The 19,916-nt window shown below is 35.7% G+C and overlaps 1 protein-coding gene across 7 annotated transcripts in view; it reads right to left on the bottom strand.

Moving 5' to 3' along the window:
* LOC138706662 (homeotic protein spalt-major-like) overlaps window positions 1-19,916 on the bottom strand; it is a 769,782-nt gene that overhangs the window by 47,436 nt on the left and 702,430 nt on the right. For 5 of the 7 annotated variants that reach the window (XM_069836208.1, XM_069836210.1, XM_069836211.1 and 2 more), the window contains exon 4: window positions 7,504-7,658. In XM_069836208.1, coding sequence (XP_069692309.1) covers window positions 7,504-7,658 — 155 coding nt within the window. The remainder of the gene's footprint in view (window positions 1-7,503; window positions 7,659-19,916) is intronic. The other 2 variants (XM_069836209.1, XM_069836213.1) reach the window with 1 other exon arrangement.

Below are 19,916 nucleotides of genomic sequence, written 5' to 3'. Positions count from 1 at the left end.
CCGTAGGCCTATTTATATGATACACGGGATGAAAACTATAAAAACACGAAACTTAAAGAAGAAATCTGGAGACAAATATCAGATTATCTGAAAATAAATAGGGCTATATTTTATTTTGATGAGATTTAATAGTATTGATTAAACATTTGAAATAATGTATCTATATGTCTTAACAGTTTACGTAATTTTAATCAGAATATAGCAAAGAATTCTCTATCATATCATGAATGGCAAAAAAAAAAAAAAAAAAAAAAAAAACTGTGGTCCATTGAACCTGAAATAACGACTAAACATATCATCATTGAAATCGAAACCAGTGTCCAAAACTCTCCATTATTTTCGTAAGATACAATGTGATTTTCTGATGTTTCTGGCTTTAATTTTAGGCCTACGTTTTCTTTTCATTAACAAAATATGTTCATGTAACTCCATTTCCTCATCATCTGAATACTCAGATTCAACAAAGCGTTGGTACGTAATTTGTAAAGTACGACAATATACTTACAGGTTATATATTTAAGTACGACAATATACGTAAATACATAACCTGTAATTTCATGTTGAAGGTATACCGATAAGCTATCACAATTTGACTATAATTATGTATGTGTATTCCGCCTTTGCTTATCATACAATTAAATGAATAAATTAATTAGTCATATTTTCCATTAACGTTTTCGGTACGTAAATTGTACCATCTTCAGATGTATGTATATGATGCTAATTGTTAACCAAGCCTATGGGTAGGGCCTACATGTATTGTAGACTTAAATGATCAGTGTTTTTGTGCATACTGTGCTATATCGGTGAAGTGTTGCCATGCTTACATAAATGATTACCTTAACTCTTATATACTATTTGCTGGTACAACACATTATCAAAATTAAATTAGAATGTTTCAGTTAATATTTAAAACACTATTTAAAAACACTATTTAAAAAAACACTGTTTAAAACTGTTTAAAAAGCACATAGTTTGTACATCACTTTAAATATATGAAGTATGTGATCACTTATTGTGTGGTGTTTGCCGATGTGAAGTTAAATGAGGCAGTTGTGGTGATCTTGTTATTTAGCGTTGAGCTGGACGCAGTATCCTTAACACAGTAATGCCATCAACTATTATAGAAGTGTCTCAACATCACTTTTAGCAAACATAGCCATGTTAACGATACTGCGTCCAGCTCAACGCTAAATAACAAGATCACCACAACTGCCTCATTTAACTTCACATCGGCAAACACCACACAATAAGTGATCACATACTTCATATATTTAAAGTGATGTACAAACTATGTGCTTTTTAAACAGTTTTAAACAGTGTTTTTTTAAATAGTGTTTTTAAATAGTGTTTTAAATATTAACTGAAACATTCTAATTTAATTTTGATAATGTGTTGTACCAGCAAATAGTATATAAGAGTTAAGGTAATCATTTATGTAAGCATGGCAACACTTCACCGATATAGCACAGTATGCACAAAAACACTGATCATTTAAGTCTACGATACATGTACCCATAGGCTTGGTTAACAATTAGCATCATATACATACATCTGAAGATGGTACAATTTACGTACCGAAAACGTTAATGGAAAATATGACTAATTAATTTATTCATTTAATTGTATGATAAGCAAAGGCGGAATACACACACATAAGTATAGTCAAATAACCTGTAATATTTCTCCCAACAAGTCATTACTATAATCAGAAAAATGCTTTCTGCACGAAGGCAGTGCATAGATGATCATAGCGAGGTGTGATCTGTGATAGCGAGAACCTCGCCAAGTGTCTGGAGGAAGGCTCTTTGCCTCTTTCTCGCAACACATTTCTCGCTAGCGAAAACTCAAGTGTGTTACGGGCCTAACATGCTGAAATTGCCGAGACTACACTCTTTGGATATCTCCACGGCCCTCAGTTATTTCACTGTTGACAGGCGTTGAGATATTGCAGTATACTCAAGCATTCAATAGACCGTGAGATTTATAGCAGCATGTTACGCACGATTGAATTAAGTGATTTTATCTTTGAAATTATTTGCTGGAGCACACAAAATCCTTAGTGTTACACCTTTTTTTTTTATTATTACTGTTTCTTCGCAAGGAACATCACGGTGCCACTAAATGGTCGAGGATGTGTGCCAAGTAAACGCGCTTCATAATAACCTCCAATTTTTCATCAAATAAAGAGCATTTGGCATCGCAACGTCCCTGTTTTCAAGGGCGAGGACACACACCTGGATGAGTTATAGGACGAGTGGTAGACGCGGTGTTCTAATTAGTGAAATACTCGTGCTTTGTGATGACTTGGAAATGTATCAATTTTATTATAAAGCTTCTGTCATGAAAACATTCCTTCCTCTCTCGGAGCCTGGCGGGAATGCTTCAATATAATAAACACTTGGATCGAGGTGGCACGGCGTCTCACGCCATCTAATTTTAAGGTAGTAGCACAAAATAGGCCATACCTTCTCCTACTTCTACGTCCCGTGCGCACATATCGTGAACAACTGCCATTAAGAAATCACGCTGCTAAATTGATGAGATCGAATAGTTTTACACCGTCTGATTATTATTGTACATTCCCTTCTTTTTCGTTTCTTCCACCAAATATCAGTTGTTTTCATATTGTGTGATCTATAGGATGTTTCCGAACTCTAGTAATAAATCTTATTAAAGTTATCGTTATTATGATTATGATAGGTTAGGTTTGGAAGTAAATCCCGAAAAGACAAAGTATATGATTATGTCTCAATTATAATTATGATGGGCGGCCGGGTAGCAGCTGGCTACGGGCCGAAAGGTCCGGGGTTCGATCCCAGGTGGTGACAGGATTTTTTCTCGTTGCCAAACTTTCAGAACGGCCCCGAGGTTCACTCAGCCTCCTATAAAATTAAGTACCGGGTCTTTCCCGGGGGTAAAAGGCGGTCATTCTAATGCCGAGGTCATGGAAAGCATGGGGCTCTACCTCCATGCCCCCAAGTGCCTTCATGGCATGCTACGGGGATACCTTTACCTTTATGATTATGATAGAGAATGGATTGATCTTGCTCAGGATATACGTCAATTTATGGTCAGTAAACGTCAGTATATGGTTCAGTATGAAATAAAGGAGAGAATGGAGAAAGTTACACAACGTAGAACTGCACTCATTGTAAGTAAGTTATCGTCAGTTTCTGTCAGATGCGTTTCCAATTCACTGTGGGCTAAAGCAAGGAGATGCACTATCACCTTTACTTTGTTTACTTTGTTTTAACTTTGTTCTAGAGTATGCCATTAGGAAAGTCCAGGATAACAGAGAGGGTTTGGAATTGAACGGGTTACATCAGCGGCTTGTCTATGCGGATGAGGTGAATATGTTAGGAGAAAATCCACAAACGATTAGGGAAAACACGGGAATTTTACTTGAAGCAAGTAAAGAGATAGGTTTGGAAGTAAATCCCGAAAAGACTAAGTAGGCCTATATGATTGTCTCGTGAAGAGAATATTGTACGAAATGGAAATATACAAATTGGAAATTTATCTTTTGAAGAGAAGAAAAAATTCAAATACCTGGGAGCAACAGTAACAAATATAAATGATACTCGGGAGGAAATTAAACACAGAATAAATATGGGAAATGCCTGTTATTATTCGGTTGAGAAGCTTTTATCATCCAGTCTGCTGTCAAAATATCTGAAAGTTAGAATTAATAAAACAGTTATATCACCCGGTGTTCTTTATGGTTGTGAAACTTGGAATCTCACTTTGAGAGAGGAACACAGGTTAAGGGTGTTTGAGAACAAGGTGCTTAGAAAAATATTTGGGGCTAAGAGGGATGAAGTTACAGGAGAATGGAGAAAGTTACATAACATAGAACTGCACGCTTGTATTCATCTCCTGACATAATTAGGAACATTAAATCCAGACGTTTGAGATGGGCAGGGCATGTAGCACGTATGGCCGAATCCAGAAATACATATAGACTGTTTGTTGGGAGGCCGGAGGGAAAAAGACCTTTAGGGAGGCCGAGACGTAGATGGGAAGATAATATTAAAATGGATTTGAGGGAGGTGGGATATGATGATAGAGACTGGATTGATCTTGCTCAGGATAGGGACCGATGGCAGGCTTATGTGAGGGCTGGGATGAACCTCCGGGTTCCTTAAAAACAGTAAGTATGTAAGTAAGTTATCGTCATTAAAAATCACATTTGGGATTACTAATCACGTCTTTAAGAGTTAGGCTGGGCGCAGATCAATATAGCAAATCTGCTTTTGTCAAAAACACTTTTACTCAGAACAAAAACATTCTTGTATGTACAGAAAGAAATTTGCAGTTCTTACTTTTTCTAAAAGCAGCAACATTTTTGCTTTTCATAACTCAGTCGTAGCTGTGGCTGAGGAAGATACTATCGTGATACTGTTTGAGAAATGCAGGGTCCCACCTTTCCGGTTTCGAACATATGTAATTTACGTTCTATGAATCTGAGGTGCATGGAAAGAGAAACTCAAAAAGTTTAGTTCCTTAGCTTAAAGATGTTCATTGTGTCCCCTTTTGGTAACACGGCACACATCAAGCCTATAGTTAAGTTTCACGTAGGTACGCGGATTTTCCACCCCCAGATTCTGAGGTTAAGTCTGTTCACCTTACCAGAAAGATGAAAAGTGGCTTCGACAGAAAACATCACGGGACGAATAAATTCATCATCTTTTCAATTACTGTCCACAGTAACTGTTTAAACTTCATTGGGACATTAAGACGACTAATGAAATGTACATGTATTAATGGGGAGATTTCTAATGCTGTAAATGTTAATATTGGAGTTCCTCAAGGTTCTGTTGAAGGTTCTCTACTGTTTCTTATTATGATAAATGATCTATCTTGTAATATAAATTGACTTATACGTAAATATATGGTCAGTAAATGTCAGTATATGGTTCAGTATGGAATAAAGAAGTTCTTTCATCTCTGATAGAAGTGTAGGCCCATCGATAAACTTGAAGACTATTTGAAAAATAATCAGGATTTGAATATTTTATGTTTTGTAATTTTCGCAAATAAAATCCTCATCAAATGTGAACCTCGTAAGTATGTACAGGATGTAACAAGTTAACTCTTTTAAACTTACTGATGTGATAGAGGACGTGAAAATAAACAGTTTTTCTTAATAAAGTAGTGTCCGGAAATGCTTCGTATACAAAACAGAGCTGATCACTTACATTATGGCTGCATTTTTGTTCCAGCTGCTCTTGTTACCATGGAAATAATAATTGAAGTTTGTTTGTTTGTTGTATGCCACAAAATATCATCTGTGAGATGTATTTTTTTTTAATTTCATGGTATTAAAATGCATCGGTATACAATCAATGTTGAACATGCAGACATACACAAGGCATTTGGAGCAGCTTACGACAATGCTGATTTGACAAAATGAATCTATGAGGAGCAACATCCTCAGCACCATATTCCTAAACTACTTGAAGATGTATATTCGGAGAAATATGATCTTTCAACTCGACGGTGTACCCGTACATTTCGGCTTAAATTGTCAAAATTATTGAAATGTACATTTTCCAAATCGTTGGATATGGAGAGCAGGTCCAGTTGCTTGGCCGGCACGTTCCCCAGATATGACTCCAGTTGATTTTTTTGTTTGGGGTCATATTATATTAATTAATTGTTTATGAAACACCCATCGACACAGCAGAAGAATCAGTTGCTAGAATTATTCTTGCTTTTGACGATCTTCGTAACCGACCACAGATATTTCGAAGAATTCTTCGTTCAATCATACGGCGTTATAGTTTTGTGTCAACAATGCTGATCGTAATTTTGAACAGTTCCTATAGTTTGACAAAACCATGTTCTTAATATCTGGTATTAGATAAAAAAAAGTTACTGTATAACCGTACAAATTAAATAAAGTAACTTTCCAAGTTGAGATCCTTTCATTTTTTTTCTTCATACAATTATTACTTGAAAACGAAGCATTTCCGGACTTTACTTTATTAAGAAACAATGTTTAATATAACATCTATCACATCAGAAAATTACGAATAGTGTTATTCTATTACACCCTGTATACTGTGCTTTTCAACATTAGAAAATTGGTCTATATACTAATTTTGAACAAAATATTTCTACATCTTGATTACACAACTTTTAACACTATATCACTTCGGAATATGTATTATAATGTCTTTCTCAGTTTAAATTCTATCGTACCTGGTTAACATGTTTCGGTCTGTTATTGACCTTCTTCATAACTGGCTGTTGCTGGTCTTGGCGCCTTTTGTTTTGTTTCCTGTGCGGGTATGTTTGTGTAGTGTAATGTGGAGTCAAAGAGTGTGTGTGTTCTGAAATTGAGTTGTGTCTTGAGAATTCCATTTGGATGTGTTTTTGTGTGTCGGTATATTTCGTATTGTTCTAGTGTGTTTAGTTTCTGGCTTTTTGGTCGGATGTGTAGAATTTCCATGTCTGTGTTGAGTCTCTGTAGGTTTGGTTAGCATTTGTGATGTGTTCTTCATATGTGGAAGTGTTTTGTAATTTTGTTATGGCTGTGATGTGTTCTTTGTAACGTGTTTGAAATATTTCTATTCGAACCTACGTACATACTTATATTTTTAAACTCGACCATGCCGAAATGTAGTAATTCTACACTTGGTAGTAGCCCTTTAATGCACCTCACTAAAGTACACCTATTCATTATAATTTAGTTGTTTAGCCAATGAAAAATCACCTTTGTACTTATTGTACCGTTATAAAACCGCAAGTATCGATTATTCTCGGATATGCAATCGAAAGACAATTAGCGAAAAGTCACGGAGGCTGGAAATCCAATACTGTCGCAGAAGGTTATGTTCTGTTACTATAATAATTAGCGTTAATTGTAAATAATATTCAAATAAATTCAATTTGTCATCTCGTTTTTCAGTTCTAAATCAATTTCCAGGTTATATCAAGCCTAATCTTCATGTTATTCTCTAGATTATATCAAGGTCAATGACATTCGTGTTTCGGAAAAAAATCAATACTTTCGCTTCTGCGCACATCTCACAATTTACGAGCTATGCACAAGGTCACTTTCGCTCTTCAGTCAGATACGAGTAAAATGAATACTTTGAATAATTTCAAGTTAGAAATATGGTCGAGCATAAAAAGTCGTATGAAACTTGCCTATAATGGTAATTAAGACGCTCGTATGAAAATTATGAAACTCGCTTGCGCTCGTTTCATAAACAAATAGACTCGCGTCTTAATTACTATCATTATAGGCACGTTGCATAATGTACTATTAGAGGTGCTCTAAAATGCGAAATGTTAAGTTCAGAGATGATACAGGATGATAAATTTGTAGATTCTTAATGTTAAATTTTGTACTGCGAAAGACTGAAAGTTAACATCTATTCTTACAGACAGTAATGTAGAAAAATAATCCAAACATAGCATCAAAACATGAAAGAAGTATCTGAATTGTAAAGAGAATGAGGGGAGAAACCGAAGAGAGACGGAGTTGCTTACCTTGGTAGAGAAGCCGCGATCACATACTGTGCACTTGAAGGGTCGCTCCTTGGTGTGGCTGCGATAGTGGATCTCCAGTGCAGAGTTGCAGGCGAAGGTCTTGAAGCAGATGTTGCAGGTTGTGTTGCCCGGCCGAACTGCAAACACATGACCCACTGCGTCTTAATTGTTAGCCAGCCTCCCAACGCAACATACACACTGCCAAATATGTTGTATTGCTTCAAATAGATTGGTTATCAACAAGGAAAGTTCTGGGATATCTGGGGTAAAAGCCGGGAGTTTGGAATGCGAGTATGTAAAAATGTAGGCCTATTTATTCAAACTAAAATTCCAATATGAAATCTTAATGGGAGCGCTATATTAACATCTTAACATCCAAGTTTACCGCCAGAAGAGATTCGTTAATAGAGAAGTGAAAAAGAGTATGCTAAAATAATGGTGTAGCAAAACATAAAGTGACGTAAAGATGATAGATTTCGTAACAGTTCAAATCTTTATTGCATGCTTTTTATGTTCCTGTTTATATTTAATTTTTTTGACTGACTTCTACTTTATTATTTTTCCTTATCATTGATTTTTGTTTACAATGAGTGCTAGAATTGTAGATATAGCAGTTGATGTTAACTAACACATTTTTGTAGAAAATAAGAAGGTTTTTAGTTTACATTTTGAAGAAAGTATTAATGGACTCTCTTACCCCACCTGGTGTGCACATTATTATTTTTAGTTAAGTAATGTAAAATGGATACACACTTTTGATAAATTAATTTACTGCAACAGTTCTCAATGTGTAATTTGTGATCTTTTTCTGTATTTAAATATTAAATTTTACCTTGTAAGAGCACTTTTTCTTTAAGATGTGTCACTTGCCCCACCATCCCCTACTTACTTACTTACTGGCTTTTAAGGAACCCGGATGTTCATTGCCGCTCTCACATAAGCCCGCCATTGGTCCCTATCCTGAGCAAGATTAATCCAGTCTCTATCATCATATCCCACTTCCTCAAATACATTTTAATATTATCTTCCCATCTACGTCTCGGCCTCCCCATAGGCTCTTTCCCTCCGGCCTCTCAACTAACACTCTATATGCATTTCTGGATTCGCCCATACATGCTACATGCCCTGCCCATCTCAAACGTCTGGATTAAATTTCATAATTATTTCAGGTGAAGAACACAATGCGTGCAGTTCTGTGTTGTGTAACTTTCTCCATTCTCCTGTAACTTCATCCCTCTTAGCCCCAAATATTTTCCTGAGAACCTTATTCTCAAACACCCTTAACCTATGTTCCTCTCTCAAAGTGAGAGTTCAAGTTTCACAACCATAAAGAACAACCGGTAATATAATTGTTTTATAAATTCTTTCAGATTTTTTGGCAGCAGACTGGATGATAAGAGCTTCTCAACCGAATAATAACAGGCCTTGTGTGCATATTATTATTTTTAATTAAATAATGTAAAATGGATACACACTTTTGATCAATTAATTTATTGCAACAGATCTCAATGTGTAATTTGTGATGCTTTTCTGTATTTAAATATTAAATTTTACCTTGTAAGAGCACTTTTTTCTTAACATGTGTCACTTGCCCCACCCTCCCCTACATATAAATTAAATAGTAGTTTGCAATGTATCGTGTAAAAGAACTTATTAGAGCCAAAGGAGGTGATATTCAGTACTACAGTTTGTTAGTACCTAGTTAATAATAAAGTACGTGTAGGTAACCTATATTTAGGCCTAAAGCTCTGTTCATATTAATTTGCACATGATCTTTTACGACTTCTTGGTGAACTATAAATTTAGGAGTTAAGTCTGAGCGTGTGTGGACAGTCATCCAATTCAAGCATACCTCCCGGAGTCTCAGATATGTCTTTGCGTGTATGGTGTCCTTAAGGCTAACATCACAGTCTACTATATACAGTCGCGAAGCTTGAGGTGATTTTTTGCAAATCTCGTGATAAAGCGCTCCAAGCGGTTAGCAACTAGAAACAATAGACTGTCCACGGTCGACTTTGGACTGTGTCGTATTTCCATCGAGTGCTAGGTCGTTGCGTATTTCACATTGATGCTTGTGAAATGTTCGTTATTGGTTGTAATGAAAATGTTAATGGCTAAAATACAATAATTGGAATAATAATATTTTACTACAGACGTAGAAAAATTAAGTTTGTTTTAATGAAATTTATTGATCACGTTTTATTTTCAATTCTGGTGGGATTATTATTGCTTAGGCCTACTTTTTTTTCAAAGAATATGTTTTTAATTATAGCTGTTAATTTTGTTGTTATTTTTATTTGTTACTTTACTAGAAACGTAGAAAAGTCTGTTACAATAAAATTTATTGATCACGTTTTATTTCCAATTCTGGTGTGATTATTATTGCTTAACCTCATCCCACTTTGTTAACTACGTAAGCCTACACTACAAGTACCGGTACACGTAAGTTACTCCATTAATTCATATTTCCATTATTATTGTTGTAAAGGGAAATGCAAATTAATATTTATTGATTTCATAGTTAATTATCGCTATAATCTTGAATGAGTGAAGCGATTATAGTAAATTTCAGTTCGTTTTGCACAAACAAAAATACTATTAACCTATTTCTTGCAGGTATCTTCGAGTTTATGGTGGAATTTAATATACTTCATTAAAGTAATAAATTAATTTTATGCATTTAATATTTCAATAATGGAAGGAAGGTGTTAATTTTTCCAAAAGAACGCAACGAAAGTGTAACATATTTTGTCGTCTACTAGGAGAGAGATCTGCGATGATGAGGCGATAGTAGCGATCCTAGTGGTGCGCAACTACCCATGTTTGCATTTTTAATACATATTGAGCTTCGCGACTGTATATAGTAGACTGTGCTAATATCAGGCAATTGCATGGAGAATTCTACGATTAATCTCGCTATCACCAATTCCATCGAAGGTAGATAAGCGCGCTTATTGAATAACAAATTAAAGGAAAGTCATTGCATAATTTTGATGAACAATGTTCATCGTCTTCGGTGTGGACGCACCTTCAAGAGATATGGGGACGCATCCCCCGCCTGAATACAATAATTGCTTGAGATGGGAACAAATTAGCAATCACGAGCATAAAAAATGTTGGGTAGATAGCGGCGATTGCGCGGATGGCTGTTGGTGCCAGCGGTCTGGCTATAATAGTGATGAGGTCTTGTTTGATGCCATCGCACGTGTACATAATGAAAATGCCGTCACTCTTGATTTAGGGGCTCTGTCTCTGTCGCACCATGTTGCTGCCAGAATTAGATGAAACTATAGCCAGCGTGTGACAGCGCTAAGTACTCCGTCTACAAATATTTAGCGTTCCAGAAAAAAATTCCAACCTATATGTTAATGTAATATTGATCGCTCTGTTTATTGTACCGGCGGTCCTGATTATTTTTTTAAGTGATCGAAAGTTATAGCTGACTTTATCGCTTTTGGGTTTGAAATAGACGACAGGAAACCGACGTTTGTGATCCAATTAGTTACAGAGAGCTCTGGAATGCCGCCTCGGCGCGTGATGTTGCTCTGATTAGCCTAGGCTAGGGTTGCATGAATCTTAAGTTACTGATATTTATTCACTACCCAATCCTGAATTTAATTTTAGGGGTAAATGTGGTCATCTGCTTTATATGCAATAACGGATGGTGTTCATTGATTTTACTTACAAATGGCTTTTAAGGAATCCGAAGGTTCATTGCCGCCCTCACATAAGCCCGCCATCGGTCCCTATCCTGTGCAAGATTAATCCAACCTCTATCATCATATCCCACCTCCCTCAAATCCATCTTAATATTATCCTCCCATCTACGTCTCGGCCTCCCTAAAGGTCTTTTTCCCTCCGGTCTCCCAACTAACACTATATGCATTTCTGGATTCGCCCATACGTGCTACATGCCCTGCCCATCTCAAACGTCTGGATTTAATGTTCCTAATTATGTCAGGTGAAGAATACAATGCGTGCAGTTCTGCGTTGTGTAACTTTCTCCATTCTCCTGTAATTTCATCCCGCTTAGCCCCAAATATTTTCCTAAGCACCTTATTCTCAAACACCCTTAACCTGTGTTCCTCTCTCAGAGTGAGAGTCCAAGTTTCATAACCATACAGAAGAACCGGTAATATAACTGTTTTATAAATTCTAACTTTCAGATTTTTGGACAGCAGACTGGATGATAAGAGCTTCTCAACCGAATAATAATAGGTATTTCCCATATTTATTCTGCGTTTAATTTCCTCCCGAGTGTCATTTATATTTGTTACTGTTGCTCCAAGATATTTGAATTTTTCCACCTCTTCGAAGGATAAATCTCCAATTTTTATATTTCCATTTCGTACAATATTCTGGTCACGAGACATAATCATATACTTTGTCTTTTCGGGATTTACTTCCAAACCGATCGCTTTACTTGTTTCAAGTAAAATTTCCGTGGTTCATTGATTTTGGTAGACCTAATATAATTGATCGATACTTCAGGGGGGAGATGGGTGAAGTTTCAATCATTTTCAGTGACTATTACACTTTTACTACATCATATTACTTTTTACCAATAAAATGGTACGAAAGACGTCTTTCAACCAATCATGGCTGCTTATTGCACAATGTCATCGCGTCCCTAGCATTTGTTTAATTTTATCGCGTCCCTAGTATTTGTTTATTTTTATCACTACCCTAGCATTTGTTTCTTTGTTTGCCAACATTTCAAACTGCACTGGTCTGGACGTCAAAAAACAGAACATTACAAACCACTCCAGTCGATGCACAGCACTTTCAAATATGACTCGCATTGGCATTCAAGAACAAGAATTAATAAACATCACTGGTCATAGCTATGCATCTTCCCTGAAACCCTATTTACAAATAAATGAACAGCACCATTCGGAAATCCTGAATAAGTTGAGGAATAAGGCTTACACCATGTACATCAACGAGTTCCACTTCTTTTACGCACGCGTCTAATATAAAACACTGACACCAACCACTAAAACATTCAAATTTGAAAATTGTACTTTCAATAATTGTTTCTTTTAAAATTATTCATGTTTATTTTTTATGTCATCATCGTTAATTAAAACTATTCTTGTTTATTTCGTCATCCCTAATTAAAACTTTTCTAACACTTGTTTATATTATTTAGGTTATGTTTGTTATAGCTTCTGCTATATGATATTATGGATAGTCACGTATCAGAGATTGTTTAATACTAAGATTTATTGGAAATCATCTGTAAAGTGACGTTGATTACTGGGATCCGGATAATTGAAGTGGAAAGCAACTGTTTTAATAAAAATGAAATTGAATCAACAAAGCCTTCTTGACTACTAACCGTCTACAGAGTTCAATGAAGATTCCATAGTTGGCACACCTGATATCAATAAAACAGCTAACTCTGCCATCTAGTATGCATCTAGTGTAATATTTGTAATGTTGAGATGGTACAATAATACATTTGAAGACAGTTGTATTTTCGTAAGTCAATATTTTATTGTATTGGAGTACTTCGTTACTTCTAATCTTTATACACTTTCTCCTAATCGTGTAATAATCAATTAAATCCCACTCGAGTTTTGATTTACTCTAGATAAATCAAAACCTGTAGTGAGATTACTGTTGATAAATTACATTTTTGTTTTCTTCTGAAAAAATAATCAGAAAGTTCTTATTTGTTAGTTGAGCAAAGTCCAATGCACTGCGGCACTCGAAAACACAAAAATTACGCGATAAAAAAATGGCTGCACCCTTGAATTTTAATTCCGTGCACATTTTAAAAGCTGTTTTCTCACACTTTTTTTCAGCACATTTCGTCGGGTTCGAAGTGGAAAGGCTCTTACAATTTTGATGCTAGGAACATGAAATTTTTACTGCATGTTCTATAAACTGCGATTAACAAAATAACACGTGGATTTTATGATTAAATGAATACTTTTTGAAATACAGGGTGATCCGTTTGGGTATAGATGAAATAAAAACGCCGTAAAACATTTACTACTGAACTTTGTTTGTTGAAACTTTGTGCATACAACACTGAAAGATGGGAGATTCCTAAGAAATGAAGATAAAAAATTGGAGGGTATAAATATACAAGATGGGAAAGAATGGCGGATAATTGTTGAGAAGGCCAAAACGTTCAGTAAATGTTCATTCATTCATAGTATTCTGCCTAAGGGCAGGTCTTTCACTGCAAACCCAGCATTTCCAATCTTTCATATTTTCTGCCTTCCTCTTTGTCTACTCATTTGATCCATATATCTTAATGTCTATCATCTGATATCTTCTTCTGCCCCGAACTTTTCTTCCGTTTACCATTCCTTCCAGTGCATCCTTTAGAAGACAGTTTCTTCTCAACCAGTGACCCAGTCAATTCCTTTTCCTCTTCCTGATCAGTTTCAGCATTATTCTTCCTTCATCCACTCTTTCTAAAACAGCTTCATTTCTTACTCTATCTGTCCACTTCACACCCTCCAACCTTCTCCATATCTACACTTCAAATGCTTCTATTCGCTTCTCTTCATTTCGTCGTAATATTCATGTTTCTGATCCATAATGCTATACTCCACACAAAGCACTTCACTAGTCTCTTTCTTAGTTCTTTCTCCAGAGGTCCGCAGAAGATGCTCTTTTTTCTATTAAAAGCTTCCTTTGCCATTGCTATTCTCCTTTTTACTTCTTGGCAACAGCTCATGTTACTGCTTATAGTACACCCCAAGAATTTGAAGCTGTCCACTTGCTATACTGCCTCATTTAGAATTCGCAAGTTTACGTTCTTTACTTTTCTTCCTATAACCATGCTCTTCGTCTTGTTGGTATTTATCTTCATTCCATACTGTTCGCTGTCATTTAGCTCCAATAGCATATCTCTTAGTATCATCTCCTCTTCTGGTAATAACGCCATATCATCAGCAAATCTTTTACACTTTATTCTTCTTCCTCTTACTATCACTCCTCCCATATTCTGAAAACAATTCTTCACTAAATCCTCCACGTAGATGTTGAACAGGATATGTGACATAGGGCATCCTTGTCGTACTCCTCTTCCTATTTCACTTCCTCCATATATTTCTTCTCCTATCCTAACTTTGATTCGTTGTTTCATATAGAGGTTACTGAAGAGTCTCCTCTGTTTCCAATCCACGCCAATTTTCTGTAGAATCCCCATCAGTTTATTCCAATCCATTCCACGTCATTGTCCGGTGATCAGAGAATTGCTGGTGATGAATAGAACCTGAATGTTTAGGCATTTATAGAAGTTAAAATAAGCAGGAAAAAAAGGCAATAAAGACGTAAAAAGGGCACAATAATCTTTGAAAAAGGCATTACAAATTTTAAAAAGGCATAATATATTTTAGCAATAAATTTAAATTATTTCAACATAACTCACATATTTACTTCGTAAGTGATATTGTGTTGACTTATAAAATATCTTTAAAATGGGACAAGCATATCTCCTTCCTGTGTAAAAGATTGCGTAAAACAATCCACAAATTTTCCATTCTACGCTCTTATTTACCTGTTTATGTTTGCTATGTTTCAATCAATAATTCAGTATGGTACATTAGGTTGGGGAGGAATGGCAAAATCGACTCTCCATCCTTTAAATTGCTCCAAAAAATAATTATCAAAATTTGTCTATATAAACCTTTTGATTACCCAACAAAATTATTTTTTCAGGAATTTGGTGTATCAAATCTAGAACAAATTTATAAACAAACATTGCTGATTTACTTCCATAAAAACCGCAATAAATTTAAATTTGATCCTCACGAATATCATACGAGACAAAACTACAGTTTCTTACTAAATACTCCCAAATGCCACACAACTGCTGGATTAAAACACAGCAGAAATTTTGGACCCAAAATATATAATGCATTAATTAGAGTTTACCCTGAGCTAAGTACACTTAACACACATAGATTTAAGAAACAAATCAGATTAATTATTTAATTGTTTAAGCTAATTGAGTTAAAAATTGCTACTCTAATATTTATGTACTTTCGTATTTTCTATTTGTATATAGACCCTGTTATTACATGCTGTATGTATTTTACCATTTATTAATGTGATTGTGCTCAATGAACTCTCTTAATTTTGTGATATATTTTGTATAACTGATCTGAACTGCGCCCGAGCACGAGCTTCTGCTCTTTCGGGCTGCAATGCCTAATGTAGCTCAAGTGTAAAGTATTAAATAAATTAATTAAATTAAATTAAATTAAACTTTTTTTCGTGATTAACTGTCTATTCACAATCCTGACACAACAAAACTGTTCCATCGGTTGAAAACACATGGGCACCAAATTCACTAACGTAAGCATAAAGTTTACTTTTCAATGGTTTACTGAATTTAGGCATTCTAGCTGACCAATCTTATGCTTTCTGTCACCCGACAATAACTGACTTTCTCACTCAAATTTCTTTCTCCTACAATAATAAACACGTGTAGCACAAAATTGTAACAGTAAGATTTGAAAATATGAAAGGAAACAGTTGGAAATGCTACGTACAACTTCTATGAGAACGAGCTTAATATTTAAAATTATAAAACTGATTGTTGGTACCGTGAAGATATGACAATATTATATTTGTAACTATGGATTACTTACTTACTGGCTTTTAAGGAACCCGGAGGTTCATTGCCGCCCTCACATAAGCCCGCCACTGGTCCCTATCCTGAGCAAGATTAATCCATTCTCTATCATCATATCCCACCTCCCTCAAATCCATTTTAATATTATCTTCCCATCTACGTCTCGGCCTCCCTAAAGGTCTTTTTCCCTCCGGCCTCCCAACTAATACTCTATATGCATTTCTGGATTCGCCCATACGTGCTACATGCCCTCCCCATCTCAAACGTCTGGATTTAATGTTCCTAATTATGTCAGGTGAAGAATACAATGCGTGAAGTCCTGCGTTGTGTAACTTTCTCCATTCTCCTGTAACTTCATCCCTTTTAGTCCCAAATATTTTCCTAAGCACCTTATTCTCAAACACCCTTAACCTATGTTCCTCTCTCAAAGTGAGAGTCCAAGTTTCACAACCATTAAGAACAACCGGTAATATAACTGTTTTATAAATTTTAACTTTCAGATTTTTTGACAGCAGACTGGATGATAAGAGCTTCTCAACCGAATAATAACAGGCATTAATACAGGCAATAATAACTGTGGATTGTCGATCATTATTCATATTACACCAATAGTATTAAAGCACGATTATTAGCAGATTAAGCACCGAAATAAAATACTTTTATTTACTATTGTTAGTAAAGTTGGTCATTGTTTCAAATATTTAAATTTCATACACATTATATTATTTGGGGCTAAGAGGGATGAAGTTACAGGAGAATGGAGAAAGTTACACAACGCAGAGCTGCACGCATTGTATCCTTCACCTGACATAATTAGGAACATTAAATCCAGACGTTTGAGATGGGCAGGGCATGTAGCACGTATGGTCGAATCCAGAAATGCATGTAGTGTGTTAGTTGGGAGGCCAGAGGGGAAAAGACCTTTTGGGAGGCCGAGACGTAGATGGGAAGATAATATTAAAATTGATTTGAGGGAGGTGGGATATGATGGTAGGGACTGGATTAATCTTGCTCAGGATAGGGACCAATGGCGGGCTTATGTGAGGGCGGCAATGAACCTCCGGGTTCCTTAAAAGCCAGTAAGTAAGTAAGTACACATTATATTACAATTAATTAGGAAATCGCAAATAAACAAGAAATATTGCTTTAAAATGACAGAAAAAGGCATATATTAGTAAGAAACACCTTAAAAAGGCAAAATAGGCAAAATAAAAATTGGCCCTATCAATTTGATTCACTCCAAATCACATTTTTATGTATGCAAATAATGACTTACTTCCACCCAGTAGAAAAGGCATTTTGCCAAACATCCGGGCTCTAGTGATGAATAATGATAATGGAATAGAGACAAGTTGACGGATTGACGTCAATGCCTTTATTTGAGAAACGAGAGAATCTTGAGAAAAGCCCCAACTACGTCCTTGCTTCTGCTTACAAATAGGCCTACAGTGCCAGCGGTTTTCGAACACACTGTATTTGATGACGCGCCAGGTAGAAAGGGAGTGCGTAGAAATGTATTTAAATACGCGGCCTTTGTCTCTGGCATTGATCATCTTTACACACGGTTTGTAATTCATGACACCTCGCTGACGAACGACCCATGCATATTTGTTGGGTGTTATACCAACGTATGACAACTCGGTTATGCAATTGTTTAAAACAGGAGATCATTCTGTTTATATGCAGAGCGGGGACTTTGGAGTGGGCATGACATTAAGGGCAAGCTAATATCAGATAGATTTTAACACCCGATTATGCGCCACCGCATACGAAATGTGTTACCGTACGAAATGCTAATTTGGCTTCGAATTCTTGAATGGTGCGTGACAGTTTTACAGAGCTATTAGCATTCCTTATCATCACCAGGTATAACACGTATGTATTACAGTCAGTTCGCTGGGTGAATTAAGTGATGTTTATACATACTTACAAATGGCTTTTAAGGAACCCGGAGTTTCATTGCCGCCCTTACATAAGCCCACCATCGGTCCCTATCTTGAGCAAGATTAATCCAGCCTCCACCATCATACCTCACCTCCCTCAAATCCATTTTAATATTTTTCCCCCATCTATGTCTCAGCTCCCCAAAGATCTTTTTCCCTCCTGCCTCCCAACCAACACTCTATTATGCATTTCTGGATTTGCCCATACGTGCTACATGCCCTGCCCATCTCAAACGTCTGGATTTAATGTTCCTAATTATGTCAGGTGAAGAATACAATGCGTGCAGTTCTGCGTTGTGTAACTTCCTCCATTCTCCTGTATCTTCATCCCTCTAAGTCCCAAATATTTTCCTAAGCACCTTATTCTCAAACACACTTAACCTCTGTTCCTCTCTCAAAGTGAGAGTCCAAGTTTCACAACTATACAGAACAACCGGTAATATAACTGTTTTATAAATTCTAACTTTCAGATTTTTTGAGAGCAGACTGGATGACAAAAGCTTCTCAACCGAATAATAATAGGCATTTCCCGAGTGTCATTTATATTCGTTACTGTTGCTCCAAGATACTTGAACCTTTCCACCTTTTCAAAGGATAAATCTCTAATTTTTAAATTTCCATTTTGTACAATATTCTGGTCACGAGACATGATCATATACTTTGTATTTTCGGAATTTACTTCCAAACCTATTTCTATACTTGCTTCAAATAAAATTCCCGGAGATACGTGTAGACTCCATTTCTAGCTCTCGTTACCTAAACACAGAGTATGCTATGGACGAAATGAACACACGTGCTTCTTCCTCAATTCTTCAACTGCAACTGACGTAATTTTCATTGGTGTAGCGTCATCCATTTCTCAGTTCTACCAACCTGTGCATTATTTATGAAATGACTCTCGTATTATTATTGTTATTATTATTATTATTATTATTATTATTATTATTATTATTATTAATATTAAATTACATTTAAAAGTCATTATTTCCGTCTTAGAAGCCTCATTTAGAGAGACCTGTGTAGGGCAATTGCCCCCACAAATAAGGATAATTGAGAACTATACTCTTAATATTGAAATATTTCACGCTTAAGAAATAAAAGACGGGCCAGTTAATGGCTTTGCTCAAATGAAACCAATACGTTATCCTTTGCTACATTAGTGGTTGTTACCTGTTGAAAATATGTCAATTTTTTTAGTTAATTAAAATTAAAATTTCTTTGTCAATAAAATTAGTAAAATAATCAGAAATACTTAATAAATTGAGAAAAATAATTATCTTTAAAAATATGTTCGTTGCATCTGTTATTATGATTTAAACTTTTTGTTGTTGTTTCATGGTCAAGTTTACCTCCGCAGTCAAGTTTATTCAGTTTTCAGTACGGAAAATAGTTAATTTCAGAGGAAATAGGGAGAGAATACGCCGCTTGATATAGCCTATGAGATCTTCCCTAAGAAATCTTGCTTTCCTCCCCCGCCACGAAGCAAAAACAGAAATGACGCCCCTGCTTTTAGTTTTCGAAATTTTCATGTTGAATTTTATTTAGTTCGTGGGCTGTAATTTGTAAGTAGTCGTCTGTTGTAGAATTGAATCAGGAATTTGCAAAAGGGACCAAGTCCGAAAAAGTAAATTTTAAGAAAACAACACAAAACCTTTTTGTGCGAGATCGTGCGTATTTGCTTGTTTTCCGCACAGAGCCAATACGCGGTAAGCGTGAAATACCACATTCAGTATTCCCAACGTAACACACATAACAATTTCCCTCTTCTTACCGCTTAAGCGCGACATTCATTTTACTGCTTTAGGCTTTTAACATATTATTTTTAGAGACGTTTAACATAGTAATAATTATAAATTGGAAACTTACCT

The sequence above is a fragment of the Periplaneta americana genome, chromosome 9 (assembly GCF_040183065.1).
Source record: "Periplaneta americana isolate PAMFEO1 chromosome 9, P.americana_PAMFEO1_priV1, whole genome shotgun sequence".
In the NCBI taxonomy this organism is placed as follows: Eukaryota; Metazoa; Arthropoda; class Insecta; order Blattodea; family Blattidae; genus Periplaneta; species Periplaneta americana.
The sequence above is the reverse complement of the archived record's forward strand: the minus strand, read 5'-3'. Positions and strand labels throughout refer to the sequence as shown.